The 25,678-nt window shown below is 43.8% G+C and overlaps 1 protein-coding gene across 1 annotated transcript; it reads left to right on the top strand.

The window, feature by feature from the left end:
• LOC128069037 (phospholipase A and acyltransferase 5-like) lies at positions 1–25,678 on the top strand. Its single transcript, XM_052662330.1, has 6 exons — positions 1–253; positions 1,726–1,819; positions 3,137–3,245; positions 22,159–22,267; positions 24,788–25,050; positions 25,586–25,678. Exons 1-6 carry the CDS (start codon positions 1–3, stop codon positions 25,676–25,678), a joined length of 921 nt encoding a protein of 306 aa, XP_052518290.1.

Genomic DNA, 25,678 nt, shown 5'->3' with positions numbered 1-25,678 from the left:
ATGGGCCTGAGCCCCGCCGCCCGAGGCGAGGGCGGGCGCCGCCTCCCTAGGTTCCCACGGTCCCGCGTCCGGCCCGCCTTGAGAACCGCGAGTACTGGGCCGAATGGCACCGCGCCCACTCCTGGACTTCCAGCCGGGCCCCGGTCAGGCCGCCGCGGGCGTTGGGCGACTCCCCACCGAGCCGCCGCGACCCGGCCTGGAGCCTTCCGAGGTCGTTCTCCAGGTCCCAGCAGGCCCTCGGACCTCCAGAAAGGTCACCGTGGTTTCCTTCAATTCTCCTCGTAGATATTTGTTCACTGTTAGAGATGCTTGTTCGGAGAAGGCAATGGCAACCCACTCCAGTACTCATGCCTGGAAAATCCCATGGACGAAGGAGCCTGGTAGGCTGCAGTCCATGAGGTCTGAGGGACTTCGCTTTGACTTTTCACTTTCATGCATTGGAGAAGGAAATGGCAGCCCACTCCAGTGTTCTTGCCTGGAGAATCCCAGGGACGGGGGAGCCTGGTGGGCTGCCGTCTGTGGGGTCACACAGAGTCGAACACAACTGAAGCGACTTAGCAGTAGCAGCAGAGATGCTTGTTAACCGAAATAAGTGAATAGTTAGGAATGGTCGTTGGCTATTAATTTAATCAAAGCGGGCCAGGCTTCCAGCGACCCTCGCGAGTATTTACCGAGTAAACAAATGCGGCTGCTGCCCGGCAGGTAGAGTTCAGAACGGCTCCAGCCCCACAGAAGCTTCTGCCATTGGGTTTAACCCCAATCCAGCCCCACAGAAGCTTCTGCCATCTGGGACAGAGGCAACCGTTCCCCGATTCCATACCCAGGAATTCCAAAATCTCTCTTTCCCGGAGGAGGAACACTTTTCAGGATGGTCCCACAGCCCCCTTTATACCAAAATTTATTGAGGGCTAAAAATGGCATCTGGTCCCATCACTTAATGGAAAATAGATGGGGAAACAGTGGAAACTGTGTCAGACTTTATTTTTTTTGGCTCCCAAATCACTGCAGAAGGTGATTGCAGCCGTGAAATTAAAAGATGCTTACTCCTTGGAAGGAAAGTTATGACCAACCTAGATAGCATATTAAAAAGCAGAGATATTACTTTGCTAAAAAAAGTCCATCTAGTCAAGGCTGTGGTTTTTCCAGTGGTCATGTATGGATGTGAGAGTTGGACTGTGAAGAAAGCTGAGCGCCGAAGAATTGATGCTTTTGAACTGTGGTGTTGGGACTCTTGAGAGTCCCTTGGACTGCAAGGAGATCCAACCAGTCCATCCTAAAGGAGACCAGTCCTGGGTGTTCATTGGAAGGACTGATGCTGAGACTGAAACTCCAATACTTTGGCCACCTCATGCGAAGAGTTGACTCATTGGAAAAGACCCTGATGGTGGGAGGGATTGGGGCAGGAGGAGAAGTGGACAACAGAGGATGAGATGGCTGGATGGCATCACCGACTCGATGGACATGAGTTTGAGTGAACTCTGGGAGTTGGTGATGGACAGGCAGGCCTGGCGTGCTGCGATTGATGGGGTCGCAAAGAGTTGGACACGACTGAGCAGCTGAACTGAATTGAACTGGGAGCTGGGCTCAGTTCTAGACTAGAGCTCCCACCTTCGCATCGCTGTCGAGGCCTGGCTCCAACCCTCCTTTCATGGGTTACACTCCCCATAGAAGGCAGTTGTGGCTTAAATATTCAGTAACATGATTTTTTTTTTTCCTTCGAATTAGAAGAATCTGTGGAATCTCAGGCGTTGGACCAGCTTTTGCCCAAGAAGCCACAGGAGGGCACGATAGAACAGGGCAGAAGCAGTGTCCAGCAGGGGTAAGATTCTTTCTTTGTGTGGAAGGACTGGGTCTTTGGGTGGTTTTGAAGAACTGACTTTGATGACACTTCTGTAATACAAATCCTTAGCTGGTGTCTGCATGAACCAGGCTGCCAGCAATGGAGCCTGGTGTGCTCCTGGTGATAATAGTGGGAGGGCAGTCCTGGGACCTGCAGGCCAGGCCGGAGGCCCCCTTGTAGTAGTTTCTAGCCATTCTGCAGACCCCTGAGAACCATATTGCTTCCCAAGAATGTTTACAATATTGCCTGCTGGTGTCAGTAACTAATGAATGATGCAACCATCTTCCAGTTTCTGCAGTTGACTTTCTTGAGAAACATGACATTTGTCTCTGTTTAAGATTCTGAGAGCTGAAAGTTTGGAGAACAATACTGAAAATGGGGAGTACACCCCACCTCCTCCCCATCACTCCCATACGCTATACCTTTGGAGAAAAGTTAAAATTTGGGGGTGGTAAGGAAAAAGCCATTTTGGGGGTGGTCATTCCAAACCCAGTGATCGAACCTGGGTCTCCTACACTGCAGGCAGATTCTTTACCATCTGAGCCACCAGGGAAGCCAGATGTATACATATGCTTTTCCATTTAACCCTCTTGATAACTCTGTGAGACCAATATTAGCATCTCTAGTTTATAGACAGTCAAACCGAGGTTCAGACAGACTAGTTTACTAGCTCAAGGTTGCACAGCAAATATGAGAGCCAGGATTCAAACTCAGGTCTTTGTGGCCCCATATATTTCACTTTACTGTTCTACCCCAAAATCATATCCCTGCCTTTAGTTTCAGTCCTCTCCTGTAACATTTTGCTTCAAGGGACAAAATATAATGATTTCTGTCACAGTACTGGCAGTTATAATGTTGTCAACAGGCTTTCTCAGAAATATGGAGCTAATTATTGGAAGAAACAGTCCAACAGTTGAGAGGCCCTTCTGGCCTGGAGGACTGGGAGGGAAGGGAAGGAGGAGAGGCCTGTTGAATTTCCTTAGAAGTCATTGTGTACTATTTTTAAAAAGCTATGTCTAAATATTTTAAAACATCAAAAAAAATTATTAGAGGGAGGGAAACACCCCTGAAAGCTACTCATTCCTGTCGTTAGCATTTTAAACAACTGTCTGAAAAGCAGAAAACAGCCATTATTTTGCAGGACAGAATGGCTCCTAGATTTCGTAGGCAGAATGTTTCCTAGAATGTCAAAACTGAAAGATATCTTCAAGTCGTAACTCTGAAGTAATACAGAACTTCCAATAGTTGTGAAGTAGTGGTTTTTCTATTAACTATACTATCACAAAATTCATTTAGGGAGAAGCCCGTAGTCAGCCTGGCGTCCACACCCAAGCAGAAGAGAGCAGAGCGGAATTCAGCCCTGAAGCCTGGGACTGCGGGCAGGTTAACGAAGCATGCAGCGGAGGTGGGTACTGTGGGAATTCTCAGACCAGGCATATCTTTAATTCCTAGAGACTTCTCTGCTATTTTACTTTATTTATATTGTGGCAGGTTGAACTGCACACCGATTAGGGATGTTGCTTTCAGTTCAGTTCAGTTCAGTTGCTCAGTCGTGTCCAATTCTTTGCAGCCTCATGGACTGCAGCACGCCAGTCCATCACCAACTCCCGGAGTTCACCCAAACTCACGTCCATTAGTCGGTGATGCCATCCAACCATCTCATCCTCTGTCATCCCCTTCTCCTCCTCCCTTCAATGTTTCCCAGCATCATGGTCTTTTCAAATGAGTCAGCTCTTCGCATCAGGTGGCCAGAGTATTGGAGTTTCAGCTTCAACATCAGTCCTTCCAATGAACACTCAGGACTGGTCTCCTTTAGGATGGACTGGTTGGATCTCCTTGCAGTCCAAGGAACTCTCAAGAGTCTTCTCCAACACCACAGTTCAAAAGCACCAATTCTTCGGCACTCAGCTTTCTTTATAGTCCAACTCTCACATCATACATGACTGAAAAACACAATAGCCTTGACTAGATGAACCTTAGTGGGCAAAATAATGTCTCTGCTTTTGAATATGCTATCTAGGTTGGTCATAACTTTTCTTCCAAGGAGCTGCTGCTACTGCTAAGTCGCTTCAGTCATGTCCGACTCTGTGCGACCCCATAGACAGAAGCCCACCAGGCTCCCCCGTCCCTGGGATTCTCCAGGCAAGAACACTGGAGTGGGTTGCCATTTCCTTCTCCAATGCATGAAACTGAAAAGTGAAAGGGAAGTCGCTCAGTCGTGTCCGATTCTTAGCAACCCCATGGACTGCAGCCTACCAGGCTCCTCCATCCATGGGATTTTCCAGGCAAGAGTACTGGAGTGGGATGCCATTGCCTTCTCCGTTCCAAGGAGCAAGCATCTTAATTTCATGGCTACAATCACCATCTGCAGTAATTTTGGAGCTCAAAAAGATAAAGTCAGCCACTGTTTCCACTGTTTCTCCATCTGTTTCCCATGAAGTGATGGGACCAGATGCCATGATCTTAGTTTTCTGAATGTTGAGCTTTAAGCCAACTTTTTCACTTTCCTCTTTCACTTTCATCAAGAGGCTTTTTAGTTCCTCTTCACTTTCTGCCATAAGGGTGGTGTCATCTGCATATCTGAGGTGATTGATATTTCTGCCAGCAATCTTGATTCCAGCTTGGGCTTCTTCCAGCCCAGCGTTTCTCATGATGTATTCTGCATATAAGTTAAATAAGCAGGGTGACAATATACAGCCTTGACATACTCCTTTTCCTATTTGAAACCAGTCTGTTGTTCCATGTCCAGCTCTAACTGTTGCTTCCTGACCTGCATACAGATTTCTCAAGAGGCAGGTCAGGTGGTCTGGTATTCCCATCTCTTTCAGAACTTTCCACAATTTATTGTGATCCACACAGTCAAAGGTTTTGGCATAGTCAATAAAGCAGAAATAGATGTTTTTCTGGAACTCTCTTGCTTTTTCAATGATCCAGGAGATGTTGGAAATTTCATCTCTGGTTCCTCTGCCTTTTCTAAATAGAACTTGAACATCTGGAAGTTCACGGTTCATGTATTGTTGAAGCCTGGCATGGAGAATTTTGAGCATTACTTTACTAGCATGTGAGATGAGTGCAATTGTGTAGTAATTTGAGCATTCTTTGTCATTGCCTTTCTTTGGGATTGGAATGAAAACTGTTTTCCAAATTTGCTGGCATATTGAGTGCAGCACTTTCACAACATCATCTTTTAGGATTTGAAATAACTCAACTGGAATTCCATCAGCTCCACTAGCTTTGTTCGTAGTGATGCTTCCTATGGCCCACTTGACTTCACATTCCAGATGTCTGGCTCTATGTGAGTGATCACACCATTGTGGTTATCTGGGTCATGACGATCTTTTTATATAGTTCTTCTGTATATTCTTGCCACCTCTTCTTAATATCTTCCGCTTCTGTTAGGTTCATTCCATTTCTGTCCTTTATTGAGCCCATCTTTGCATAAAATGTTCCCTTGGTGTCTCTAATTTTCTTGAAGAGATCTCTAGTCTTTCCCATTCTGTTGTTTTCCTCTATTTCTTTGCATTGATTGCTGAGGAAGACTTTCTTATCTCTCCTTGCTATTCTTTGGAACTCTGCATTCAGATGCTTATATCTTTCCTTTTCTCCTTTGCTTTTTGCTTCCCTTTTCACAGCTATTTGTAAGGCCTCCTCAGACAGCCATTTTGCTTTTTTGCATTTCTTTTTCTTGGGAATGGTCTTGATCCCTGTCTGCTGCACAATGTCATAAACCTGCATCCATAGTTCATCAGGCACTCTGTCCATCAGATCTAGTCCCCTAAATCTATTTCTCACTTCCACTGTATAATCATAAGGATTTGATTTAGGTCATACCTGAATGGTCTAGTGGTTTTCTGTACTCTCTTCAATTTAAGTCTGAATTTGGCAATAAAGAGTTCATGATCTGAGCCACAGTCAGCTCCTGGTCTTGTTTTTACTGACTGTATAGAGCTTCTCCATCTTTGGCTGCAAAAAATATAATCAATCTGATTTCGGTGTTGACCATCTGGTGATGTCCATGTGTAGAGTCTTCTCTTGTGTTGTTGGAAGAGGGTGTTTGCTATTACTAGTGCGTTCTCCTGCCTTTGCCCTGCTTCATTCTGTAGTCCAAGGCCAAATTTGCCCATTACTCCAGGTGTTTCTTGACTTCCTTCTTTTGCATTCTAGTCCCCTATAATGAAAAGGACATCTTTTTTGGGTGTTAATTCTAAAAGGTCTTGTAGGTCTTCACAGAACCATTAAACTTCCGCTTCTTCAGTGTTACTGGTTGGGGGATAGACTTAGATTACTGTGATATTGAATAGTTTGCCTTGGAAACGAGCAGAGGTTATTCTGTCGTTTTTGAGACTGTATCCAAGTACTGCATTTTGGACTCTTTTGTTGACTTTGATGGTTACTCCAATTCTTCTAAGGGATTCTTGCCCACAGTAGTAGATATAATGGTCATGTGAGCCAAATTCACTGATTCCAGTCCATTTTAGTTCGCTGATTCCTAGAATGTTGACGTTCACTCTTACCATCTCCTGTTTGACCACTTTTAATGTGCCAGCAAATTTGGAAAACTCAGCAGTGGCCACAGGACTGGAAAAGGTCAGTTTTCACTCCAATCCCAAAGAAAGGCAATGCAAAAGAATGCTCAAACTACCGCACAATTGCACTCATCTCACACGCTAGTAAAGTAATGCTCAAAATTCTCCACGCCAGGCTTCAGCAGTACATGAACCGTGAACTTCCTGATGTTCAAGCTGGTTTTAGAAAAGGCAGAGGAACCAGAGATCAAATTGCCAACATCTGCTGGATCATGGAAAAAGCAAGAGAGTTCCAGAAAAACATCTATTTCTGCTTCATTGACTATGCCAAAGCCTTTGACTGTATGGATCACAATAACTGTGGAAATTTCTGAAGGAGATGGGAATACCAGACCACCTGACCTGCCTCTTGAGAAATCTGTATGCAGGTCAGGAAGCAACAGTTAGAGCTGGACATGGAACAACAGACTGGTTTCAAATAGGAAAAGGAGTATGTCAAGGCTATATATTGTCACCCTGCTTATTTAACTTATATACAGAGTACATCATGAGAAACTCTGGGCTGGAAGAAGCCCAAGCTGGAATCTCAAGATTGCCGGCAGAAATATCAGTCACCTCAGATATGCAGATGACACCACCCTTATGGCAGAAAGTGAAGAGGAACTAAAAAGCCTCTTGATGAAAGTGAAAGTGGAGAGTGAAAAAGTTGCCCTAAAGCTCAGCATTCAGAAAATGAAGATCATGGCATCTGGTCCCATCACTTCATGGAAAATAGATCGGGAAACAGTGGAAACAGTGGCTGACTTTATTTTTTTGCGCTCCCAAATCACTGCAGATGGTGATTGCAGCCATGAAATTAAGATGCTTACTCCTTGGAAGGAAAGTTATGAACAACCTACATAGCATATTCAAAAGCAGAGACATTACTTTGCCAACAAAGGTCCTTCTAGTCAAGGCTATGGTTTTTCCAGTGGTCATGTATGGATGTGAGAGTTGGACTGTGAGGAAAGCTGAATGCCGAAGAATTGATGCTTTTGAACTGTGGTACTGGAGAAGACTCTTGAGAGTCCCTTGGACTGCTAGGAGATCCAACCAGTCCATCCTAAAGGAGACCAGTCCGGGGTGTTCATTGGAAGGACTGATGCTGAGACTGAAACTCCAATACTTTGGCCACCTCATGCGAAGAGTTGACTCATTGGAAAAGACCCTGATGGGGGGAGGGATTGGGGGAAGGAAGGTAAGGGGACGACAGAGGATGAGATGGCTGAATGGCATCACTGATTCGATGCACATTAGTTTGGGTGAACTCTGAGAGTTGGTGGTGGACAGGGAGGCCTGGTTTGCTGTGATTCATGGGGTCACAAAGAGTTGGACACGACTGAGCGACTGAACTGAACTGATGCGTTTAAATTGTTTAGAAACAGCTTTATGGATCTGTTTACTGAGCATTGTTGAGGTATAACCAACATACGATAAACTGCATATATTCAGAGTATACAATTGGGTATGATTTGACATGTGTATTCGCCCATGAAATCATCACCACCATCAAGAAAACGAATAACCAGGAATTGCCTGGCAGGCCAATGGATAGGACTCTGTGCTTTCACTGCTAAGGGTGCAGGTTCAATCCCTGGTAGGGGCACAGACATCTGCATCACTCCCACAGCTTTCTTTGTCCTCCTCTGTAAACCCCTCCCTCTTCCACTCACATCCCCATGCAACAACTGATGTGCTTTCTGTTGCTATGCATTAGTCAGCATTTTCTAGAGGATTGCATAAATGGAATCATATTGTATGGGCTTTTTTGTGTCTCTCTCCTTTCGCATAATTTCATTTAATTATTCTAAGTTATATCTATGTTGCTGCATGTTATCAATAGTTTATTTCTTTTTATTACTAAGTAGTATTTCATTATATGGATAGACCACTATTTGTTCATTCAGTCACCCATTGATGGGCATTTGGGTTGTTTCTAGTGTTTGGCTGTTGCAAATAAAGCTGCTTATGAACACATGTGTACAGATTGTTACAGGAAAGAGCCAATTTTGACTCCTATTGGATCTGTTTCTTTGACTTTAACTTGTGTTTCCCATTGCTTTTGGTCACTAAAAAGAGACTGTCCATACATAAGGGCCTGCCTCAGGGAACCCTCGCCTCTGCTGTAGGCAGAAATAAGCCCTCCACCCACTTCCTTGTATCACCCCTCAGAGTTATAAGACTTTCAGAAACTTTTATCATCTAGGGGCCTTATGAAAGACTGGTTTTTCTAAACAGGTGCCTATCTCTGGGAGAAGGGCCAGGGCTGGGCTGCCAGCCTGTGCAAAGGAAATATATAACAAGATGGATGGAAGATTTTGAAGTGACAGCTTATTTCAAAGAGAGTAAAAGGGCAGAGAAAGCTTAATCTGGATTTGACGACTGGAGCACCAGCTGGGACTGGAGGTCAACCTCCATAGACTGGTTCCCTGAGGTTCATGAAGTGCTGGGGACTGGGTAAAGTCAAGGATAAAGGGAGGATGAGACTCTGGAAAAGCTTCCAGTATGGCTACAACCTTGGTTGCCATTAGAATCACCCAAGGAGCTCTTAAAACTCTGGTTCTCAGGCCATACTCCAGATCAGTCTTAATATTTAAGAGCTCTGCAAGGGATTTCCATGTGCAGCCAAAGGTGAGACCCAAAGCTCAATACAATCAGTTTATAGTGGGAGAAACTTCAGCAAGAGAGCAGATGACTATTAAGCAGGTGACTCTAGGTGACTATTAAGTCTGTTGTAAATTCCATTCAAGTTTTCACCTTCCTACCCCTATTAAAACTCAACATTCAAAAAACCAAAGATTATGGCATACAGTCCCATCACTTCGTGGCAAATAGATGGGGAAAATGTGGAAACAGTGACATTTAATTTTCCTGGGCTCCAAAATCACTGTGGACAGTGACTGTAGCCATGAAATTAAAAGACACTTACTGATTGGAAGAAAAGCTATGACAAACCTAGACAGCATATTAAGAAGCAGAGGCATCATTTTGCCAACAAAGGTCTGTATGGTCAAAGCTATAGTTTTTCCAGTAGTCATGGACAGATATGAGAGTTGAACTGTAAAGAAGGCTGAGTGCCAAAGAATTGATGCTTCTGAACTGTGGTGCTGGAGAAGACTCTTGAGAGTCCCTTGGACTGCAAGGAAATCAAACTAGTCAATTCATTCAGAATATTCAACCCTGAATATTCATTGGAAGGACTGGTGCTGAAGCTGAAACTACAATCCTTTGGCCATCTGATACAATCCTTTGGCTACCTGATGCTGGAGACAAGACCTGACCCTGGGGAAGATTGAGGGCAGGAGGTGAAGGGGGTGACAGAGGATGAATTAGTTGAATGGCGTCACTAATTCAATGGACATGAGTTTGAGCAAACTCAGGGAAATAGGAAAGGACAGGGAAGCCTGGAGTGCTGCAGTCCATGGGGTGGCAAAGAGTCAGACACGAATTAGCAACTGAACAACAACAACCTTTATCCAGTGGCAATGTTGCAGGTGGGTTAAAATTCTAAAATCCACTTCCCTCAGTGCTGAAACTTTCTGTTTCTTGTACCAAGCTTGTTAAACATCCTTGATGGCCAGCATGTGGATTTCTTTTGATTTTTTTTTCTGGCTTAGACTAGCATCAGAATAAATTGTTCTGTCTTCTTAATGGCAGTTATTCCAGGAAAATTCAGCAAGGATAGTGATTTCATGGTCCACACGGGAGGGCTGGTTTGGGGCGCCCTCTAGTGGGAACTCAGTTGCTATTGTATTTTCTCTTTCAGTTGGTTTGGTCAGGGGGTAGAAACCTGGTTTTGGTCCTAGCTCTGCCAGCTGGCTTGCAAAGGACTTTGGCAAAGCACTTTATCTTTCTTCGCCACAATTTCTTCCATGTAGTATTGCTGAGTCAATGGTCTGGTTTGTGCCCATAAAAATTTATTCCCTCAAGTGGGCAGGACTTCTGAAATGGCTGAGGATCTCAGAAAATCTCCCCAAATAGCAAAAATAAAGCTGGATGAAACTGTCAAATGCAATGATTTAAAGACTCTGAGGCTTCCCTGGTGGCCCAGTGGTAAAGAACCCGCCTGCCAATGCAGGAGACACGTGCTCAATCCCTGGTCCAGGAGGATCCCACATGCTACGGAGCATCTAAGCCCGTGTGCTACAGCTGTTGAGCCTGTGCTCCAGAGCCTGGGAACAGCAACTACTGAAGCCACACTCCATAGAGCCCATGCTCAGCAACAAGAGAAGCCACCACAATGAGAAGCCTGCACACCGCAAGGAGGAGTGGCCCCTGCTTGCTGCAACTAGAGAAAAGCCTGTGCAGCAACAAAGACCCAGCACAACCAATAAATAATAAAATTCTGGAATTTGACCAAGAGCATACAGTAAGTTGATACACATTAAATCCAGAAAGTCTACTGAATCCTGGAATCTCAGAGCAATGGAGATCCGTAGTGTCTTTGTATGCCCTCCATCCCCTACCTTCCCCGGCTCTGTGGTGGGAAAGTGGGTGGGACACGCCAGGAGGACTGGCAGTGGCCACAGAGGGAAACTTTATTTGAAACAGAATGCGGAAAATTCCATGCCCAGGGATGTTGTTGAAAACAATAGTTACCTAAGTGACAAACATCATGGAAGGCCAAAATTGCAGCTAGCTTGAGGTTGCAGTGTTTGTTGGGACAAGTGATAGATTAACAGACCAGCCAGAAATTTAATACAGACATGCAGGTACTGAGACAGTTAAAGAGGGCCTAGAAAAGCTGCTGGTCTGGAAGGGGTGCATAGGCTGCACATACAGTCAGCAGACACTGGAGGGGCCTGTCCTTCCATTCCTGGAGGAGCATGAGGCCTTGTGAATGCAGAAAGTGTTACATAACAGCTCACAGACTTTTCAACTTTAGAACTTTGAATGAATTCTCCAAACCACACCAAGCTCCATAGGAAAAAACGTGATGCCCTATTGGCCCAAGAGGTGTGTCAGCCTCTGACCAGTTACTGCCCATGTCAGACTTAAAAATAAAAGCAAGAAAACAAAACAAAACTGGAGCAGGTGCACCAGGGGTTGAATACTGTGAGGGAAACAGACTTTGCAGAATTAACCCAGGCAGGCCTCTAAACAAACAAACAAGTAGCAGCAACCGCCAGCTCTGGGGGAATCAGAATCCAAACAGTGGAAACGTCTTGAAGCCACAAGAGAGAGAGAGAAAAAAAACTCATCGTGTACAAAGGAACCACAATAAAACTGATAGCTGTTGTTTTGGTCAGAAATGACGGTGGCCAGAAAGCAGTGGGATGGCGTATGAAAACTGACAAAAGGAAAAAAGAAAGCTGTCGACCAGAAATCCTATGTCTGATAAACTATCTTGCAAAAATAAAGCTGGAATAAAGTGAAGTCTCAGATAAGTGAAGACTGGTAGAAAGTGTTGCTAGAGGACTTACCTGAAAGGGAGTAGCAAAGAAAGTTCTTCAGGCTGAAAGGAAGTCACACCAGACAGTAACTAATCTACATGAAGAAATACAAAGCACCAGTAAAGGTAATTACATAGGTTATTATTGTAAAGGAATATAAATATATATTTTAGCTTTTAGTCTAACTAATTTTAAAGTCATGGAGCTTATATTGGATCAAGGACTCCAGATGGGAATTTGAATCCACAGTTTCACAGCAGTTTGTGACTCAAACAGTCCCAAAAAGGATCGTCTGACTTGCCAATACAAGATCCAGTTACAGGCCACCTACAGGAGACAAACTATTTATTTATTATTTTGGCTGCATGGCTTACAGGATCTTAGTTCCCTGATGGGGAATTACACCTGGGGCCATGGCAGTGAAAGTGCTGAGTCCTAACCAGTGGACCACCAGGGAATTCCCAGGAGGCACTCTTTAGATTCAAGATCATAAATAGGTTGGATGTAGAAAGATGCAAGCAGAACCACAGCTGGAGTGGTTATACTAATATAAAAAAACAGACTTTTAAGAAATTTTATTAAGGAGAGGAACAGTTTTGATGATAAAAGATTAATTCATCAGGAAGATATAACAATTGTAAACACATATGCATTTAACAATATAAGCCCCGAATTCATGAAGAAAAGCTAACAGAGTTGAAGAGAGAAATAGGCAATTCAGAAATAATATTTGGGGACTTAGATACTCTACTCTTGATACTGGATAGAATAACTGGACAGAAAATCAGTGAACATATAGAAGATTTGAACAATGATATTAATCAACTTTACCTAACTGACTTTTACGGAATAGTCTGCTCAAAATAGAACACATATTCTTCTTAAGCAGACTTGAATATTCCCCCAGAGAGATCATATTCTAGGCCATAAAGCAAGTCTCAGCAAATTTAAAGGGATTGATATCATACAAAATATTTCTTTGTTCACCTGAAATTAAACTAGAAATCAATAACAATGAAATTTGGGAAATATGCATTTGGAAACTAAAAAACATACTTCTAAATAATCCATGGGTGAAATAAAAATATACAAATTAGAAGATATTTTCAGTTGAATAAAAATGAAAGCAGCCTATCAAATTTTATTAGATGCAGTTAAAGCAGTGCTTTATATAAGCTATAAATGCCTATATTAAAAAAGAACAGAGATATCAGATCAAGAATCCAAGTTCTTACCTTGATAAACTAGAAAAAGGAAAGCAAGCTAAACTCAAAGCAAGTAGAAGGAAGCCATATGTTGGTTCTCTGAGATGATAAACAAAATGGACAAAACTTTTGCTACATTCATTGACCAAGAAAAAAAGAGAGAAAGCTCAAATTACCAAAATCAAAACAAAGAGGGAGCTTGTTACCAATTTTGCAGAAATTAAAAGGATAGTAAAGGAATATTATGGACAACTTTATACTAACAAATTAGAAAACATACATGAAATGAACAAACTCCTAGAAAGACACAGATTACAAAACTAGCTCAGGAATAACTCGAAAATCTGAACAGACCTACAAGTAAATTGAATTTGTAAATAAAAGATCTTTTCACAAGGAAAAACTCAGGCCCAGATGGCTTGACTTGAGAATTCTACTATACCTCTAAAAAAGAAAAGTTACCAATGCCTCATAAACTCTAAAAAATAGAGGAGGAAATGCTTCCCAACTCATTCTGAGGTCAGTGTTATCCAGTACGAAAGTACCCTGATACTAAAATGAGGCAAAGAAAAGTTCAGTTCAGTTCAGTTCAGTCACTCAGTCCTGTTGGACTCTTTGCGACCCCATGAATAGCAGCACGCCAGGCCTCCCTGTCCATCACCAACTCCCGAAGTTCACCCAAACTTATGTGCATCGAGTCAGTGATGCCAAGGATTATACATCATTACTAAGTGAGATTTATCCCAAGAATTAAGAGTTTGGGAGAAGGCGATGGCACCCCACTCCAGTACTCTTGCCTGGAAAATCCTATGGACGGAGAAACTGTAAAGATGGCGGAGGAATAGGACGGGAAGACCACTTTCTCCCTCACAAATTCCTCAAAAGAACATTTCAACGCCGAGCAAACTCCACAAAACAACTTCTGTAGGCTGGCAGAGGACATCAGGCAACCAGAAAAGCAGACCATTGTCTTCAAAAACAGGTAGGGAAAAAATATAAAAGACGAAAAAGGAGACAAAGGAGGTGGGGAGGGAAGCCCGTCCCGGGAAGGGAAGCCCGTCCCGGGAAGGGAATTTTAAGAAGAGAGGTTTCCAAACACCAGGAAACACTCTCCCTGCCGAGTCTGTGGCGAGCCTTGGAAACACAGAGGGCAACATAACAGGAAGGAAAAATAAATAAATAATTAAAACCAAGAGATTACGAGCCCAACAGTAACTCCCCCAGCGGAAAAGCAGCACAGACGCCTGCATCTGCCACAAGCAAGTGGGGGCAGGGCAGGGACGCGCGGGAGGCGCGGGCTGCAGTGCTTTGTAAGAATCGGGCAGGAACGCCCCACGCGCAACCAGAACGATCTAACTTGGGCTAGCAAACCAGACTGTGGGATAGCTACCGCCCGAAAAGCTCGAACATAAGACACCGCCAGGACCGAGCACAGAACAAAGGACGGAACGGAAAAAGCTGGCTGCAGACCATCCCCCGCTGGGGACAGGCAGCCAGAGCCGTAAGGACTGGAAAGGGGCAATTGCAGACCCAGAGAGACTTTACTTACCTAACTGCAAGCAGGCTTCTTTGCTAAGACTTCTGGGGGTGCTGGACAGTCACGATCTGCCTCACGGGGGGCGCCAGTGGTCCACCCAGAAAGCTGAGCAGCAGCGGCAGAAAAGGTGACAAGCCGCGGCGATTGCGCTCGCCAAACTCCTGAGCTACTCGGACCTGGGAAGGGCACAAAGCGCAGTCCCAGCTGAATCTGTGCCTTTGAGGGCTGCCTGAGCGCCGAACCTGAGCGGCTTGGACTGGGGAAGTGCACGCAGCCTAGGGCCGGCCCCAGACGGTTCCTGGCTGAGCATCGTAGAGCTGGAGCGGTTTGTGTGCCGCGAGAAGGGACAGGTCAAGCGGGGCTGAGACACTGTGTGCACACGACAGTGCTATTTGTTTGCAGCATCCCCCCTCCCCACAGCACGACTGAACTAGTGAGCCTAAAAAACCAGCAAACAGAAGAAGTTAAACAGAGGGAACCACCTTGGAAGTGATCCCACATGGCCCACAACATCAGAGAAGGGCCAGGTATATTTTTACTATTTTTAAAATCATTCCTCTTTTTTTTTTTTTTTTTCCCCCTAACTTTTTAAAATTGTTAAGTCTTCTATTTCTCCTCTAATTTTTTATTTCTAGAACCTACTATTACTATTTTAAAAAAAAAAGACTTTTTTTTTTTTTTTTTAAGGCAAACACCATATATAGTCTTTGGATGGTTGTTGGTGGTTTTTTTTTTTTTTTAATAATTCTTGTTTTTTTTTTTTCTTTCTTCCTTTTTCCTTCTGCTTCTTTTCTTTAATATTGTATTTTTGAAAATCCAACCTCTACTCTAGATTTTTAATCTTTGCTCTTAGGTTTTTGTTGTCAATTTTGTACATTTAAAAACCCAAACTTCACTACCCAAGTTTACCTGAGAGCGAGATTACTGGCTTGACCACTCTCTCCTCCTTTGGACTCTCCTTTTTCTCCACCAGGTGGCCTCTGTCTCTTTTCTCCCCCATCTCTTCTCTATCCAACGCTGTGAATCTCTGTGTGTTCCAGACGGTGGAGAACACCTAAGGAACTGGTTACTGGCAGGATTTGTCTCTCTCCTTCTCATTCCTCTCTCTTATCCTCCTGGCCACCTCTGTCTACTTCCTCCCTCTCCTCTTCCCCGTATAACTCCGTAAATACCTCTGAGTGGTCCAGACTATAGAGCGCACATAAGGAAGTGACTACTGGCTAGCTTGCTCTCTCCTCTTTTGATCGCACCGCATCTCATACCAGTTACCTCTAACTACCCCCTCCCTCTTCTCTTCTCCTTGTAACTCAGTGAACCTCTCTGAGTGTCCCTCAATGTGGAGAAACTTTTCATCTTTAACCTAGATGTTTTATCATCGGTGCTGTATAGATGGAGAAGTCTAGAGGCTACTGTAAAAATAAAACTGAAAACCAGAAGCAGGAGGCTTAAATCCAAAGCTTGAAAACATTAGAGAACTCTTGAATTCAGGGAACATTAAGCAATAGCAGCTCATCAAATGCCTTCATACCTACACTGAAACCAAGCTCCACCCAAGGGCCAACAAGTTCCAGAGCAAGACATACCACGCAAATTCTCCAGCAACACAGGAACACACTCCTGAGCTTCAATATACAGGCAGCTCAAAATTATTCCAAAACCTTGGATGTCTCATAACCCATTACTGGTCACTCCACTGCACTCCAGAGAGAAGAAACCCAGCTCCACCCACCAGAACTCCAACACAAGCCTCCCTAACCAGGAAACCTTGACAAGCCACTGATAGAACCCCACCCACAGTGAGGAAGCTCCATAATAAAGAGAACTCCACAAATTACCAGAATATAAAAAGGCCACCCCAAATGCAGCAATATAACCAAGATGAAGAGACAGAGGAATACTCAGCAGGTAAAGGAACAGGAGAGTTGCCCACCAAACCAAACAAAAGAGGAAGAGGTAGGGAATCTACCTGAGAAAGAATTCCGAATATTGATAGTGAAAATGATCCAAAATCTTGAAATCAAAATGGAATCACAGATAAATAGCCTATAGACAAGGATTGAGAAGATGCAAGAAAGGTTTAACAAGGACCTAGAAGAAATAAAAAAGAGTCAAAATATAATGAATAACGCAATAAATGAGATCAGAAACACTCTGGAAGCAACAAATAGCAGAATAACGGAGGCAGAAGATAGGATTAGTGAAATAGAAGATAGAATGGTAGCAATAAATGAATCAGAGAGGAAACAAGAAAAACGAATTAAAAGAAATGAGGACAATCTCAGAGACCTCCAGGACAATATGAAATGCTCCAACATTCGAATTATAGGAGTCCCAGAAGAAGAAGACAGAAAGAAAGATCATGAGAAAATCCTTGAGGAGATAATAGTTGAAAACTTCCCTAAAATGGGGAAGGAAATAATCACCCAAGTCCAAGAAACACAGAGAGTTCCAAACAGGATAAACCCAAGGCGAAACACCCCAAGACACATATTAATCAAATTAACAAAGATCAAACACAAAGAACAAATATTAAAAGCAGCAAGGGAAAAACAACAAATAACACACAAGGGGAATCCCATAAGGATAACAGCTGATCTTTCAATAGAAACTCTTCAGGCCAGGAGGGAATGGCAGGACATAATTAAAGTGATGAAAGACAATAACCTACAGCCCATATTACTGTACCCAGCAAGGATCTCATTCAAATACGAAGGAGAAATCAAAAGCTTTACAGACAAGCAAAAGCTGAGAGAATTCAGCACCACCAAACCAGCTCTCCAACAAATTCTAAAGGATATTCTCTAGACAGGAAACACGAAAAGGGTGTATAAACCTGAACCCAAAACAATAAAGTAAATGGTAACGGGATCATACTTATCAATAATTACCTTAAACGTAAATGGGTTGAACGCCCCAACCAAAAGGCAAAGACTGGCCGAATGGATACAAAAACAAGACCCCTCTATATGCTGCTTACAAGAGACCCACCTCAAAACAAGGGACACATACAGACTGAAAGTGAAGGGCTGGAAAAAGATATACCACTCAAATAGAGACCAAAAGAAAGCAGGAGTGGCAATACTCATATCCGATAAAATAGACTTTAAAACAAAGGCTGTGAAAAGAGACAAAGAAGGCCACTACATAATGATCAAAGGATCAATCCAAGAAGAAGATATACCAATTATAAATATATATGCACCCAATATAGGAGCACCGCAATATGTAAGACAAATGCTAACAGGTATGAAAGGGGAAATCAACAATAACACAGTAATAGTGGGAGACTTTAATACCCCACTCACACCTATGGACAGATCAATTAAACAGAAAATTAACAAAGAAACGCAAACTTTAAATGATACATTAGATCAGTTAGACCTAACTGATATCTATAGGACATTTCACCCCAAAACAATGAATTTCACCTTTTTCTCAAGTGCTCATGGAAACTTCTCCAGGATAGATCACATCCTGGGCCATAAATCTAAACTTGATAAATTCAAAAAAATCGAAATCATTCCAAGCATCTTTTCTGACCATAATGCATTAAGATTAGATCTCAATTACAGGAGAAAAACTATTAAAAATTCCAACATATGGAGGTTGAACAACACACTTCTGAATAACCAACAAATCACAGAAGAAATCAAAAAAGAAATCAAAATATGCATAGAAACTAATGAAAACACAACAACCCAAAACCTGTGGGACACTATAAAAGCAGTGCTAAGAGGAAAATTCATAGCAATACAGGCATACCTCAAGAAACAAGAAAAAAGTCAAATAAATAACCTAACTCTACAACTAAAGCAACTAGAAAAGGAAGAATTGGAGAACCCCAGAGTTAGTAGAAGGAAAGAAATCTTAAAAATTAGGGCAGAAATAAATGCAAAAGAAACAAAAGAGACCATAGCAAAAATCAACAAAGCCAAAAGCTGGTTCTTTGAAAGGATAAATAAAATTGACAAACCATTAGCCAGACTCATCAAGAAGCAAAGAGAGAAAAATCAAATCAATAAAATTAGAAATGAAAATGGAGACATCACAACAGACAACACAGAAATACAAAGGATCATAAAAGACTACTATCAGCAGTTGTATGCCAATAAAATGGACAACGTGGAAGAAATGGACAAATTCTTAGAAAAGTACAATTTTCCAAAACTGAACCAGGAAGAAATAGAAAATCTTAACAGACCCATCACAAGCATGGAAATTGAAACTGTAATCAGAAATCTTCCAGCAAACAAAAGCCCAGGTCCAGACGGCTTCACAGCTGAATTCTACCCAAAATTTCGAGAAGAGCTAACACCTATCCTACTCAAACTCTTCCAGAAAATTGCAGAGGAAGGTAAACTTCCAAATTCATTCTATGAGGCCACCATCACCCTAATACCAAAACCTGACAAAGATGCCACAAAGAAAGAAAACTACAGGCCAATATCACTGATGAACATAGATGCAAAAATCCTCAACAAAATTCTAGCAATCAGAATCCAACAACACATTAAAAAGATCATACACCATGACCAAGTGGCCTTTATCCCAGGGATGCAAGGATTCTTCAATATCCACAAATCAATCAATGTAATTCACCACATTAACAAATTGAAAAATAAAAACCATATGATTATCTCAATAGATGCAGAGAAGGCCTTTGACAAAAGTCAACATCCATTTATGATAAAAACTCTCCAGAAAGCAGGAATAGAAGGAACATACCTCAACATAATAAAAGCTATATATGACAAACCCACAGCAAACATTATCCTCAATGGTGAAAAATTGAAAGCATTTCCCCTAACGTCAGGAACAAGACAAGGGTGCCCACTTTCACCGCTACTATTCAACATAGTTCTGGAAGTTTTGGCCACAGCAATCAGTGCAGAAAAAGAAATAAAAGGAATCCAAATTGGAAAAGAAGAAGTAAAACTCTCACTGTTTGTAGATGACATGATCCTCTACATGGAAAACCCTAAAGACTCCACCAGAAAATTACTAGAGCTAATCAATGAATATAGTAAAGTTGCAGGATATAAAATCAACACACAGAAATCCCTTGCATTCCTATACACTAATAATGAGAAAGTAGAAAAAGAAATTAAGGAAACAATTCCATTCACCATTGCAACGAAAAGAATAAAATACTTAAGAATATATCTACCCAAAGAAACTAAAGACCTATATACAGAAAATTTTAAAACACTGATGAAAGAAATCAAAGAGGACACTAATAGATGGAGAAATATACCATGTTCATGGATCGGAAGAATCAATATAGTGAAAATGAGTATACTACCCAAAGCAATTTACAAATTCAATGCAATCCCTATCAAGCTACCAGCCATATTTTTCACAGAATTAGAACAAATAATTTCAAGATTTGTATGGAAATACAAAAAACCGCGAATTGCCAAAGCAATCTTGAGAAAGAAGAATGGAACTGGAGGCATCAACCTGCCTGACTTCAGGCTCTACTACAAAGCCACAGTCATCAAAACAGTATGGTACTGGCACAAAGACAGACATATAGATCAATGGAACAAAATAGAAAGCCCAGAGATAAATCCACACACCTATGGACACCTTATCTTTGACAAAGGAGGCAAGAATATACAATGGAGTAAAGAGAATCTCTTTAACAAGTGGTGCTGGGAAAACTGGTCAACCACTTGTAAAAGAATGAAACTAGATCACTTTCTAACACCGCACACAAAAATAAACTCAAAATGGATTAAAGATCTAAATGTAAGACCAGAAACTATAAAACTCCTAGAGGAGAACATAGGCAAAACACTCTCTGACATAAATCACAGCAGGATCCTCTATGATCCACCTCCCAGAATTCTGGAAATAAAAGCAAAAATAAACAAATGGGATCTAATTAAAATTAAAAGCTTCTGCACAACAAAGGAAAATATAAGCAAGGTGAAAAGACAGCCTTCTGAATGGGAGAAAATAATAGCAAATGAAGCAACTGACAAACAACTCATCTCAAAAATATACAAGCAACTTATGCAGCTCAATTCCAGAAAAATAAACGACCCAATCAAAAAATGGGCCAAAGAACTAAACAGACATTTCTCCAAAGAAGACATACGGATGGCTAACAAACACATGAAAAGAAGCTCAACATCACTCATTATTAGAGAAATGCAAATCAAAACCACAATGAGGTACCACTTCACACCAGTCAGAATGGCTGCGATCCAAAAGTCTGCAAGCAATAAATGCTGGAGAGGGTGTGGAGAAAAGGGAACCCTCCTACACTGTTGGTGGGAATGCAAACTAGTACAGCCACTATGGAGAACAGTGTGGAGATTCCTTCAAAAATTGCAAATAGAACTACCTTATGACCCAGCAATCCCACTGCTGGGCATACACACCGAGGAAACCAGAATTGAAAGAGACACATGTACCCCAATGTTCATCGCAGCACTGTTTATAATAGCCAGGACATGGAAACAACTTAGATGTCCATCAGCAGATGAATGGATAAGAAAGCTGTGGTACATATACACAATGGAGTATTACTCAGCCATTAAAAAGAATTCATTTGAATCAGTTCTGATGAGATGGATGAAACTGGAGCCGATTATCCAGAGTGAAGTAAGCCAGAAAGAAAAACACCAATACAGTATACTAACACATATATATGGAATTTAGAAAGATGGCAATGACGACCCTGTATGCAAGACAGCAAAAAAGACACAGATGTGTATAACGGACTTTTGGACTCAGAGGGAGAGGGAGAGGGTGGGATGATTTGGGAGAATGACATTCTGACGTGTATACTATCATGTAAGAATCGAATCGCCAGTCTATGTCTGACGCAGGATACAGCATGCTTGGGGCTGGTGCATGGGGATGACCCAGAGAGATGTTATGGGGAGGGAGGTGGGAGGGGGGTTCATGTTTGGGAACGCATGTAAGAATTAAAGATTTTAAAATTAAAAAAATTAAAAAAAAAAAAAGGACCAGCTCTTTGAAAAGAAAAAAAAAAAAAAAAGAAAATCCTATGGATGGAGGAGCCTGGTAGGCTGCAGTCATGGGGTCGCTAAGGGTCGGACACAATTGAGCGACTCCACTTTCACTTTTCACTTTCATGCACTGGGGAAGGAAATGGCAACCTATTCCAGTGTTCTTTCCTGGAGAATCCCAGGGACGGGGGAGCCTGGTGACTTGCCGTCTATGGGGTCGCACAGAGTCGGACACGACTGAAGCGACTTAGCAGCAGCAGCACTAACAAAGCCAGAACCTGCGGGAGATCTCCTTCCTCTTGCAGTGTCTCTCTAGCGCCCTCTACTGAAAAAGTTTGCATGATGCTCAGCGTCAAGGAGAAAGTGCACAGGAGTTCCATCACGTACTGAAGGCCGTGCGTGCATATGGAGCTGTGCATTTGGAGCTGGCACTGTCAGCCTCTGTGGCTTTAAGATGGTGGCAGGAGTGGGTGGGTCCTTCAGTCATTCGTGTGGAGAGATCCTCTTACAGCCTGGGTTTCTGTAATGTGATGAAAGGCAGTGTCTTCACACGGAGTTGTAGCTGATCCCCAAACAGGATCTCTGCAGTTCCCTGGGCACATGAAGTCTCATTTTATTTTGTTTTTCCATCATAGGATAAACCAAAACCCAGACCTGGAGACCTGATTGAAATTTTTCGGATTGGCTATGAGCACTGGGCCATCTATGTGGAAGACGATTGTGTGGTTCATCTGGCTCCCCCAAGTAAGAGCGGATACTCTATTGCAGTGATCCCCTGGGTCATGGACCGATTCAGGTCCGTGGCCTGTTAGGAACTGGGCAGTACGGTAGGAGGTGAGTGGGGGCCAATGAGTAAAGCTTCATCTGTATCTACAGTGGCTCCCCATCGCTCACATTTCCAAATTGTCACAATGTGATAATAACAGAAAAAAAGTGCACAATAAATTTAATGTGCTTGAATCATCCCGAAACCATCCTGTCCTGACCCATGGAAAAGTTGTCTTCCATGAGAATGGTCCCTGGTACCAAAAAGGCTGGGGTCCACTGCTCTATTGAAATATTGATATTGAAGTTAGCAGCATAAGAGGGACAGTTAATTATGGTGTCCCTCAGCTGCTACCTTACTTCAGCAATAAAACACCAGAAGCATGACTGGACCTTAATTTACTGTGTGATTGAGCTTGGTCTCTGTCCATCAAAAACCACTGAGTGTCCAGCCCTAAGACAGATGCAAGTGTGAAGAACATCCCTAAGTTCCCTGACCACCTAGACCACCTTTTCTTTTAAAATAGAGATGTCAGGTGGCTCAGTAGTAAAGAGCCCGTATGCCCAGCAGGAGATGCAAGGAAGATCCCTCAGAGAAGGAAATAGCACCCCACTCCAGTATTCTTGCCTGAAAAATCTCATGGACAGAGGAGCCTGGGGGCTTCTAGTCCATGGGGTCGCAAAGTCAGACACAGCTTAGTTCAAGATCTTCCTCTATTTCTGAGGATTCCCTGGGAGGGGTGCAGATATTTATGCCTTCTGATTGCCCACTTCCTTCCCGTTGTCCCCAAATGCCGCTTCCGGCTTCCTGGTCACCTTTGGCAGCTCCACCCTCACTGGATCTCCCTGCTTTTCCGACCCATCCCAGGTGGCTTCACCCTCAGTGTGGACACTGTTCTCCTTTCATTTCAGCATGAGCACAGGGCTGAGATTAAACAGGTGACTAATTAAATTTTAGTTGAGGTTTGATGGGGGTGGAAATGGTAATAGTAGAAGATTACAGCACGGAATGTGAAACAGCTTAAAACTGGACATCTAGAACCATTTGTCACATGGTGTCCTCAGGAGATGGTCCCTGGGGGAGCTGGAGACGGAGAGGCATGGGGCTCCACTGTGTAATCTTTGACACCTCTGGCATTTTGCCTCCTGCGCAAGTACTGCCTGTTCAAGTTGAGATTACAGAAGGGCACTGATACCAAATGCCTATGGGCACACCTTGATCATACCGACTCAATGGACATGAGTTTGAGTGGATTCCAGGAGTTGGTGATGGACAGGGAGTCGTGGTGTGCTGCAGTCCATGAGGTCGCAAAGAGTCGGACATGACTGAGCTACTGGCTCTCCTGCCCGTGTCCTGTCCCCTTCGGTTGGCCCAGCCTCTCACCTGGCTGGGACCTTCCCGCAGAGCAGAGTCCCTCTCTCCTGCTTTGCTTCCCCACTCATCCGACTGCCTGTCCCACTTCCTGTCTGGATGCCTATGTGAAAAATGGAAAATCATTTCACATCGCATTCATCTCCCCTCTTCTTTCCAGGCTAAATCCAGGAAACTTCTTCTGGTACAACCAGAGTTGTTATAGGGATATGTTAACAGTTATGTCCCTACCCTCCCCGTCAGATCTTCCTCTAAAAATGAATTCTGCCATTTTTGTTCCCTGAAGCTGAATTGCCTACTGCCAGCTTTTGTGAAATCAGCAGATAGACTTCAAATGCTTCGCAAAGAAAACGGGACATTTCTTGCACTCACATAACTTACAGCGGGGAGGGTTCCCATGTTTAAATATCCATATGGTTGTAGCAGGAAGACAGTCCTGTATTAAACTGCCACTTACCTGGCCTTGAGTGGGTTTCTGACCCTCTCTGAGGCTCTCCTCTAAGGACTGGGTATGATAATACAGCAGCGTCAAATGTTTCTTTCTTCAAAGCTGTGGAACCCTGTTTTAAAATAAACTCTCAAGGAGAATCCTAATGCTTGAGTGGAAAGGGAGAATGGCTTTCATGGAAGCTAGTTGGAATGGGTCCCATCTAGAGTCCTCTTGGCTTCTTGAGGCATGGCCTCTTGGCTTTGCCTGCGCCCCTGCAGGGGCGGCAGGGGGAGGCCTGGCAGGAAGCCATAATCCTTCCCCCAGGAGCCAATGACTCTTACATGTAAGGGTGCTTGTCACCCTGGGTTCTGGTAAGGAAAGCAAGTCCTAGGACTTGGTCGAGTCAGTACACAGAATAGAATCTGGGACCACACTATAAGGTGCTTCCAGAGCTTGGTGAGAAAGAGATTGCTGTGAGGGTTGAAAGTGGGGAGTGCAGAAAACAGGGCAGAAGGTTTCTTGGGGAAGCTGGCCCTTTGCGTCTCATTTAGCCCCACTCCCATTCTCTGTTGCGCCTGTTAGAGACAGTGAAACTGGGGCCCTAAGAGAAGCCATTCACCCAGCCCCTGGAGTGAGCCGGGGGCTCTGTACCGTGGCCCCTTGCAGCTCCCAACTCTGGCTTGTCTTTGGCTGCCAGGTGAGGAATTTGAGGCTGGCAGCATCACTTCTGTCTTCAGCAACCGGGCAGTGGTGAAATACAGTCGTCTGGAGGACGTGCTGCACGGCTGCTCCTGGAAGGTCAACAACAAGCTGGATGGGACGTACCTGCCCCTGCCTGTGGACAAGATCATCCAGCGGACAAAGAAGATGATCAACAAGATTGTGCAGTACAGCCTGATCGAGGGGAACTGCGAGCACTTTGTCAACGACCTGAGATACGGCGTGCCCAGGAGCCAGCAGGTGTGGCATTCCACTCTCGGGAGTCCTTGCTCCAGTGCTTCAGGCTCAGGCCCTGGTGTGAGGGGTCTCCCGTCTCACGAGCACTTGCATGTGAAAAGAAGATGCCGGGGAGCAAGGGGGTGATAGGAGGTCCTCCCAAGGAGCCTGGGTTGAGCGTTCAGGAGACCTAAGCCCAGGTCTGTGTGAAACTGCTCCCTGTGTGACCGTGTCCTAGGGAGCTCCCCTCCCCACGTCTCAGACTCCCTGTACGTAGAATAAGGGACTCAGTGGCTGTGCCCTTCTGACTGCCACACTACAGGCAGACCCTGGGCTGAATGGCTCTGGGGGACAAGAGAACTAGGAGCCCAGGTTGCCTCCTGCCTCTGATGTCCATCTCGGACAATCCTGGCTTGTCCAGGTCTCTCGCGGCTCTAGCATCTTTGGGCTGCTTCCTCCTAGGCAGGCCAGTTCCTGAAGAGGGTGGTGAGGTAGGGGTGTGGCAGGGCGGGGTCCTAGGAGCCTCACTGAGGGTCCTGTGAGCTGGTCTCCTTTGCAGGTGGAGCATGTGCTGATGGAGGGAGCAAAGGCGGCAGGGGCGGTGCTCTCAGCCGTGATGGACAGCATAAGACCCAAACCAGCGACAGCCTGA

This window comes from Budorcas taxicolor, chromosome 25 (assembly GCF_023091745.1).
Source record: "Budorcas taxicolor isolate Tak-1 chromosome 25, Takin1.1, whole genome shotgun sequence".
Classification (NCBI taxonomy): Eukaryota; Metazoa; Chordata; class Mammalia; order Artiodactyla; family Bovidae; genus Budorcas; species Budorcas taxicolor.
The sequence above is the reverse complement of the archived record's forward strand: the minus strand, read 5'-3'. Positions and strand labels throughout refer to the sequence as shown.

What these genes read in the sequence shown, in the direction of transcription:
- LOC128069037 (XM_052662330.1), top strand. Translation starts at nt 1, where the DNA reads ATGGGCCTGAGCCCCGCCGCCCGAGGCGAGGGCGGGCGCCGCCTCCCT. An exon ending in AGAAGCAGTGTCCAGCAGGG is followed by an intron (nt 1,820 to 3,136) that starts GTAAGATTCTTT and finishes AAATTCATTTAG; the next exon opens with GGAGAAGCCCGTAGTCAGCC. An exon ending in GGTTCATCTGGCTCCCCCAA is followed by an intron (nt 22,268 to 24,787) that starts GTAAGAGCGGAT and finishes TTTGGCTGCCAG; the next exon opens with GTGAGGAATTTGAGGCTGGC.